This window comes from Herpailurus yagouaroundi, unplaced genomic scaffold (assembly GCF_014898765.1).
Source record: "Herpailurus yagouaroundi ecotype Mexico unplaced genomic scaffold, PumYag 67641, whole genome shotgun sequence".
NCBI lineage: Eukaryota > Metazoa > Chordata > Mammalia > Carnivora > Felidae > Herpailurus > Herpailurus yagouaroundi.
The window spans coordinates 6337533-6346209 of record NW_024420442.1 but is presented as its reverse complement, the minus strand read 5'-3'; the positions used below and the strand labels follow the sequence as shown (position 1 = coordinate 6346209).

The following is an 8677-nucleotide window of genomic DNA, read 5'->3' as shown; positions in this document are numbered from 1 at the left end:
CCCCCCCCCCCCCCCCCCCCCCCCCCCCCCCCCCCCCCCCGCGGCGTAATCTTTTATGAAAACCACCGGCGAGGTAACTGTGATATCATTGGCAAAGCCTCCGGTGGGAAGTAAATTGATGAATAATAACTTCCTGGCACCTGTATCCACGTCCGTTTTAAACTGTCAAAGCACAGAAACAGACTTCTTTCTTTACAATTTTATTTACAAAATGTATTAAAACTTTGTACAATACCTCACGGCAATGAGGCTCCGTAGTTTATGCCCACACATGCAATTTACGCTTTTACAGCCATTAGTTGGCTTGGCAATTTTTCTGTTCACTGAAGTACAGCTTTAACAACAAAAAGAAAAGAATTGGGAAAAAAAAAATCCTCAAGTGACTACCGCCAAACTCCCATAGCTTGAAGTTAGTAGCAGAAATTTGAAGCAATCAATGTTTGTTTTTTAAACATGCAAGTTTTTAAAAAATAACAAACCGATTTATCCGCCTCTTCATTCCCAGCAAAGTTTCCTCTGAAAAACTGATTTAAGTCCATAAACATACATTTCTCCTTATACAGTGCCTACGAAAACATTTGTGTGTAGGTCGGTTGATTTGTTTTATACAACTTCATATTTGCACAGCGTTAGCTTCCTGCTCTTATAGCATTCAGAAGTTGAAAATCACAGTTTCATGAAAACAAAACAAAAACGAAAACACAACAGCTTCCTTTTTTTTTTTTTTTTGTTCAATACCATTTAAAATTTGACAGGTGAGTTACTCGCTTATGACACCATTTTTGGAATGAAAGTTTATATTACACTTTTCTGGAAACGTTTCATCGGAACGAGACTTCCTCCTTCCTTTTCTGAAGACAAGAGCAAATGGGCAGCGAGTCAACTAGGCATCTAAAGGTCACACTTGGGAAATGAATTCAAGCTCCTAGTTTTTACAGTCTGGAAACTTCCCAATGCACGTCACTGATGAGAGCAAACTACTGAACTACAGAAAGCATACGTCATTATATAGGAGGTAATTAGTGAGCGGAGACTATTTCCTCTGACTGTTCTGATGATGCCAACGGCAGGTATGCAGTTAGTTACTTCATAGCCCGTGGAGCTGTGGCGCGATCTTCTGAGAAAGTCAGTGGAGAGACTGCTCCGAGCAAGGACCTGGGAGTGATGCTGAGGCCCTCGGTTTAGCAGTAGGTTTGGGAATGCATTTTAGTCTTTGCAAACTAGAAAAGGACACATGCAGTCTGACGGAGAGCCACGGGCAGTCACAGGCAACAGCTGGGAAGACAGACCTAGCAAGAGTAAAGTCAGACCGACAACCGTGGTCTGAACCCACTGGCCCGCCTTGCAACGCGGTCCTGTCTCCGAGGTGTACACTTGAAAGGCATACTTAGCGGAGAAAAGCGGAGCTTAAACACAGTGTTGTTTCTGAGAAAGATATTCTAAACACATTTGGGAGTGTAGGCAGCATTTCCCTCACCTCAATGCTAAAGACTCAGCTGTATTGACTTAAAACGCACACCAAAGCAAGAAAAACAGATCTGTGAGCTGCAATTCCAGGCTTCTTGGAAAGCCCCGGGATCCATTGTAGGAAAGCACCGAGAGGTACGCCTGATCGTGCCTCGCCCCTTGCTACACACACAAGTCCATTTCGAAAGCTCTGGGAATCCCTTCACCGAGTGGGAAGTTATCAAAGCATTCGCACAAAACCATTTCAAGAACACAGAGAAGTCACGGTTGAGTCCCTTTTCCAAAAGTGTTTGAATTTTCTTAAGTGTTGCATTTACATTCTAAAGATATACACATTTCAGCAACGTTGAAAGGAAATAGGGTGCACAGAACATCACTACCAACAGGAAATACCAAAAACATCTGGTCAGCAGATCCTAGAAGAAATGCCAGTCTGTCTTCCCAAACAAAGGGAGTCAGAGATTTTTTTTTTTTTAATCAGGAGGAATTAATTATTTTAGCTGAGATGGGCCTATTGGCTGAATTGGAATTTTAAATTTGTGTGCGTGCGTGCGTGTGTGCGTGTGTGTGTGTGTGTGTGTGTGTGTGTGTATTAAAGAACATGGTGTTTGTATACTGAGCAGTGGTATCAAAGAATGGCTTTTGTTGAATTGACTTTTTGTAATACGATTTTTTTCCGCATACTGGAATCTTGCATGTCCATGTTTTTTGTTGGTTTTATTTTAATTTTTTTCAAGCAAAGCAAAACGATTTCAGTGATGGTTTGCATTGTCGCGAGTCTCAGAGTGTTCCATAAGGCACTGAAGGGAAAAACAATCCGTTTTTCCTATTGAAAGGTCATTGCACCATCAACAATATTCGTGTCATGCCCGACACCAGGGAGAGTGAAGTCTGGCTCAGGATCCTTGAAGCAGCCACGTTTTCGGTGATTCCTCTCATCACATGCCTCCAACGGGGCGGGATCTGCAAAGACAAGGGGAAACTTACATTTGAACGGGCTTTCTTGTAGGGATTGCAAAGTCTATTATGGCTCAGTCTATCTTGGACAAGAACCGTGAATGTTTTCTCAGATGGGCATCTCTGGGGCCGCACCCAGATTGACTGGCTTTAGGCAACAAGTCTGCTTAAATTCTTTGACCTGATGCAAATGCTTTGCAATAGGTTAAATTACGTTCCTTCTCCACTGGGCATTGCACTAAGGAATATACAGACGTTACATGAAGTCTAACTTACGGCACTGATCACTTAGGATGCAGGTATACTAGAAAGCCTTAGGAGCACTTATATGTAGATATTCAGGCCAACTAACCCGCGGAGTGTATTCTGATTGCAGACCCTATGACAGAGGGCTATTTACCTAAGACAGAGGATAAACAATGTTCTGTGGCTTGCTTGACTGGAATCCATTTGACTGTGAGAAGGAAATGTGCCGTTCATTGCCAGAAAGGTGACAGCTTGGCTCTCTCAATACCTACAACCTTAGTTATTCAAATCTGAAAATAGCACACGGACTTCAAAGAGACAGCACATTCCAGAAAGGGGCCAGAACAGTGATACCCATGAAGGGGCTTGGCTGGCATCCGTGGGGTCTTTGCCCAGATATTACGGACCTGATTGGGATGCTGGTGCTGCCTTCCTGTAGGAGGCATTCACCAGTGCAGGGGATTCATTTGCCCCTGACTCTGAAGACTTAAGGGCGCTTTTCTGCCTTCACTTTTCTGCCTCTTCTCCATCCTTTCCCTGTACACGAAGGGAACCCTTCTTTTTGTCTTGAGCTAACAATGAGCTTTGCCCAAGGGAATGGCATAGTCACATTCCACCGCTGGCCCTGGAAGGCAAGTATCTGTAAGAAGAATGTCAAAGACGCACCTGAAGGCCAAAAGCCCCCAAAGAGGGCAGAATGAGAATAACATGGAAGTAGGTAAACCTCTTCCTTGGAATCTCTAGAGTCCAGAGTCATATTTGTCTCAGAAGCTTGGAGAAATTTTTGTATCTAGAGCGGAAAGATCGGAGTCCCCATCCTCCCTCTCCATTGGCCATGGCATGTCATTTCATAGCTGCATAACTTTGGGAGAGCCCCTACATCTGTCACTGCCTCTGTTTCCTGCTTTTAAATGGGGACCGATGAAGTATCATCGTGAAGAGTCCTCTGGGAACAAAGAACATCACCACCTCAGTTATCCAGAACGTGGTTTCCACGTAACCTTGAGATGAACTCTTCAAGTGGGAAACTTTCCCCAGCAAATGGTCTGGGGGACTATAGCCCCAGCCTATGCGTAGGCTGCAGAAGGAAAATTGATCCTTTTGAAAATGGGTTGTATGAACAAAGTTAACATATTCTGGGAAGGCTAAGCAGAAGCATCGTAGAGGAAAAATGGAAATCTTTGTCTTTAACTTCAGGCAGCTTGAGGTCTTGAAAATGAGAAGCATTTCAAAAACATTGTTGAAGAAACCAAAGAAGCTAGTAGTAGTTCTTGACAGCAATGAGGAAATCGGGAAGAATCTCTTGAGACAGTCAGCAGAGTCAACCCTGGGGTGCGGTGAGTCAGTCACCTGCCAAGGCACGCTTTGGGGGCCACGCTTCCGGGAGTTGGTCAGTAACTCAGAGAGGCAACAGGCAGTCGGGAGGCTGTGTGCTCCCTCCTGGGCGCTGGCTCTGAGGCTGAGGCACGCCTTCCCACAAGTCCAATAATCCTGACTATTCGCACCCATACAGAAGGAGAGATGACTCTGCTTTCAAAGGACGTGTTTGGTTTTTTTTTTTAAGTTTATTTATTTTTGAGAGAGAGTGAGAGCACAGGTGTGCGAGTGGGGGAGGGGCAGAGGGAGAGGGAGCCAGAGCGCAGAGCCCGACAAGGGGCTCGAATGCCAGAACCCGTGAGTGCACGACCTGAGCTGAAATCAAGAGTCGGACGCTTACCTGACTGAGCCACCCAGGCACCCCAAAGATGTGTTTTATTAACCACGTTTCAGCTCAATCATATTTTTGCAGGTGATTTGCCCTGGGGTCATGTTTCCTCAAGAGTTACTGGCACCCCTAATTCCTAAGGCTGGCTTTGATAATTGGCAATAAAAGTCAGATCTCAGGGTGCCTCTTGATCTCTGTGCCCCTGCATAGACCTTGACAGATCTAGGCCAACTCAGAGAACTTCCTGGGAATTAAAAGATGAATGGATAAAGGGCTCACCCTTCACTTAACCAACATTCCCCTACCATTACATTACCAAACTGGCTGAGGACAGCAGAGACGTTTCTGTTTCCTGCTCAGCTTGCTTTGTGCCTCTTGGACTGACACATGGAAGGATTCTTCTGGCATCCTGTGAGGCTTCTCCTTCTTGTCTGGGGACTTCACATAGGCTCAGAGGACAGACTTGTTTGTAGAGGCTTTTCTCAGCTTTTCTTTTCATCCTAGGGATAGTTGCCAAGGTACTAGCTAACTGGGCCGTAACCACACTGGCACTGATGTCTATTAAAATGTGAGCTTTGTGTCATGTAGCCTGAATTTTGCTTCAGAAAATGGATCAACAACCAAGGTGACTAAAGAAAAGAGAGCAAGTCAGAAGTTGTGGCAATTTCACTTCAGGGCATTCACTTCAGGACTGCAACATTCTGCCCACAGGTTTGCTGACCCCAAGTTTCTTTCTTTCCCTTTCTCTCTCTCTCTCTCTCTCTCTGTCTTTTCTTTCCTCTCTGTCCTTCCCTCCCTCTTTCCTTTCTTTCCTTAAATTACATGCCCTGAGACAGTTTTCTCTAGAATCTTACTGCTCCCTGGACCAGCGGCACCAACAATGCCCGGGAGATTGTGAGAAGTGTAGCCTCTCAGGTAGCATCCCAGACCTGCTGAATCAGAATCTGCATTTTTTTAAAGTTTACGTATTGAGAGCAAGCACAAGCAGGGGAGGGGCAGAGAGAAGGAGGGACAGAGTCTCAAGCAGGCTCCGCACCGTCAGCGCAGATGCCGGATGCGGGGCTCCAACTCACGAACTGCAAGATTATGACCTGAGCCGAGATCAAGAGTTGGACGTTTAACTGGCTGAGCCACCCAGGTGCCCCAGAATCCGCATTTTTATAAGTTCTCCAGGTGATTCACAAGGCACACTGACATTTAAGAGGCACTCTTCTGGGGCTTGAATGAGAGATTGAGGCTATTGTGGTCCAGCAGAACATGGATTCTCAGATGGAATGGCTGCTAATAGAGAGGGTCTGGAGGCTGTGTGACCCTGAGTCCTGATCCTGTCTCAGAAAGAGTCTTTGTGGGGAAAGTAGGAGAGATTGACTATACTACCTTGTGTCGAATGCATAAGAAGTGAGGTGTGTGCCTTTTTTGTAAAAAACTGGGACACAGACTTTGGATCTGCCTTCGGTTTGATGGCATCCCATTGGAATTTCAAGGTTCCTGGAAACCACCAGGCCGCTGGTGGTTAGAGGCAGAATGGATTTGCGAAGAGACTACTGTAGGAGGAAGAGCGTCTGGGCCCTAGTTCCAGAACTGCCACGAAAGGGAAAACACTTTGCGACCCCTTACCTTAAACGAGGCAATAGATGTGAAAAACTTGAAAACCTGTTATGAGGATTTCAGATGTATTCCTTCTTTTTTTTTAGTGCTGGGGGATGCCAGTATCTCAGAATTTGGGATAATTAAGGTAAGCTGAAATCACCCAGCACTACCCTACGGAAAAGCAGATCATGTGCCCCAAATTGTAATGGACCAATAGAAGCTACTCAAGAGTAAAATATTTTAAGCACCCTGAACATGAAACACTTGCACGCAAACAACACTAATTACAGACGAACCTGTGTACTGTACAATCAGCGATGTGCTGGGAACACTCAGGGGGTTAGCTCGGTGTACTGGGTATGTTGTGGCACAGGCTTGCAGTCTATAGCAGGAAAGGACAACTAGCAACTTCCTCAAACAAGATAATACTTTCAGTGGTGAAGACACAGGATTTGTTTGGATGAAATATTATTTAAAAACTGGCTGAATTTAGCTCCACGGTGTGAAATACAACGGGACCAAAAATACAAATACTGCATTTGTAGAAATTCAAGCACATTCAGGAAATTCATGGTGTCGTTGATTTGTGGGGTAACAAATCTCCCACCTGAAATAAGTAAGGGCTACGAAGTTGCTAATTGTTCTCTTTCCTTGCAGAGAGGCATGTTGGTGATGACAGATGCACTTGAAGATAACAGCAAGACTGTATTCTTTTTAACACGTCCAGAGTGGACAGATAGATGATCATTCTATTTCAAGCTTGCCTTTGCACGTGTCTGAGTTATTGGTTAGAGGAAGGCTGGGGAGTTGGCTGTAGCTCCCAGTCAAGGTGGCACCAGTCAGGTTTATCTAAGTATGGATTTGGAGCAGCTAGCAGCAGGGAGCCTCAACTGTTCTTTGGGAGATGCTTACCTGAATATCGCTTCCAAGAAACGGACAACAAAGGAACTCAAAGATTCGAGAAATGGTCTCAGGCTTACACTTAAGAGAACCGCCGTGCCCCATGGAAGCACTGCCTTTCTGAAGGGGGCAACGCCCTGCCTCCATTCCTCATTTTACCATCAGTTCCAGAACGGCTGCTCTCTGTAGAACTGCGCTGTCCAAAACGGCAGCCACATGTGACTACCGAACCCTCAATAGGTGGCTAGGACACGTTGAGATGTGCCATGAGGATAAAACACACCCCAGATTTCCAAGACTTAGGGTGAAGAAAATAATGTAAAATTTTTCATTCGTTTTATATATCGATAACATGTTGGAACGATATCTTGGGTATATTGGGTTAAATACAATGTCTCATTAAGTTAATTTCACTTGTGTTGCTTTAAAGAAGTGTAGCTACTAGAGCGCTTCAGATTACACCTGTGGTTCACATGTGCAGCTCACAAATATTTCCACGGAACAGCGCAGCTCTAGAGAATTTCTCTTCCTTTTGGGTTGCAGGCCACAGTATAATTACGACGGTGCTATTAGAAAAGCGCTACTGCCCGACGAGAAAGCACAACCATTGTTTTCAAAGAAACAAATGGTTGCAAAGACTGGACAATACTTGAAACAATAAACCGAAGTAAAAAACACAAAGAAAGAAAAAAGAGATTCACAGTCATGTAAGGCTGATTAGTTTACTAGACCTTGACCGTACCCCTAGATCTTAACACTCTCTGTTCCATACACGTTGTAGCCTTCTCTGTATGTAGCGTAATTTTGAGTGTTGGTGGCAGGAGCAGGCTTAAAGTTTTGGGTGTTCTTTGTGAGTTTCATGCGTTTGGACTCTGCCCGTGATTTGTAACAGAATTCTATCAAAGCCACCATCATGGCCAGCCCCAGACCTCCGACAAGTATATAGAAAACGCCTGCCACATTGCTCAGGCTCAGAGCGCTGGTCTTGTCCTAAGAGAAATGAACAACATGATTAGTTCTTGGGGGCAACAAAAGCAATGGGACATTATAACACATGACAACAATATAGGATAGTTCTCGGTTGTAAAACAACTAAACATTGATGTAAGTGTTATGGCTCGACTCTGGCAACCGGCTGCTGTTTCACAGTGGCCCGCAAGATGGTAGATTGTGCTTCTGTTGACAGTTGTGATCCTCGCCTAGATGTTCTTTTATTTGGACTCCTTAATTCCTTCGGTGCCTCCGAACGGTGTCAGCAACTAAATAAAACAGCACTTGGCCATGGGAGCAAAAGTGTAAACACAAGCACAATGTGTTCCTCTGCCAGCCTCAAGGTGCCATTTGCCAGAGTTGAGCCGTGGCATAATCTCTATAAATGTTAACACTCTTCTCATTTGGGGACTTGAAGCACTCTTTCCCCTCTCTGGCCCGCAACACCCCTTTCTCCCTTGTTCTCCCTGTGACAAACTTGTCAACGGCTTGTCTTTAAGCTACCAGGTGAGAATATTAGAGGTGCCTGACACTTTTATCTGGGGAGTGACTTCACAAGGGTTTGTTTAAAAGGGATTATTAGCTCTCCCCTTTCCCCTGGTGGCTGAGAAATTGCTCCCTTCGGGGACTGGTTGCTAAGTTCTCATCCTCAGGGCGGCAAGTCTTTGTGCTGCCGGAACGAGGGCACAGCATAAAGAACTGGCTCCCTTCCATCTTCCTGAGAGTTTAGGGAAACTGTCAGGAGGACCCACTGGGTCCTGAATTGGCTCCACACACCAATCAGAAAGCTTCTCCAGGAGGCTGATGATGAAAATAAATAAG

General features: G+C 45.1%; 1 protein-coding gene across 6 annotated transcripts in view; it reads right to left on the bottom strand.

Annotated features, from left to right (window-relative positions):
* Positions 1–184: 184 nt before the first annotated feature.
* The window catches only part of GRIA3 (glutamate ionotropic receptor AMPA type subunit 3), a 267365-nt gene continuing 258872 nt past the window's right edge, over positions 185–8677 (bottom strand). For 5 of the 6 annotated variants that reach the window (XM_040467969.1, XM_040467966.1, XM_040467968.1 and 2 more), the window contains 2 exons: positions 7608–7855; positions 185–2430 (listed from right to left, as the gene is read on the bottom strand). In XM_040467969.1, the coding sequence (XP_040323903.1) occupies positions 7610–7855 (246 nt within the window). In that variant the 3' untranslated portion in view covers positions 185–2430; positions 7608–7609. Of the gene's footprint in view, positions 2431–7607; positions 7856–8677 lie in introns of those variants that run through there. The other variant, XR_005788042.1, reaches the window with a different exon arrangement.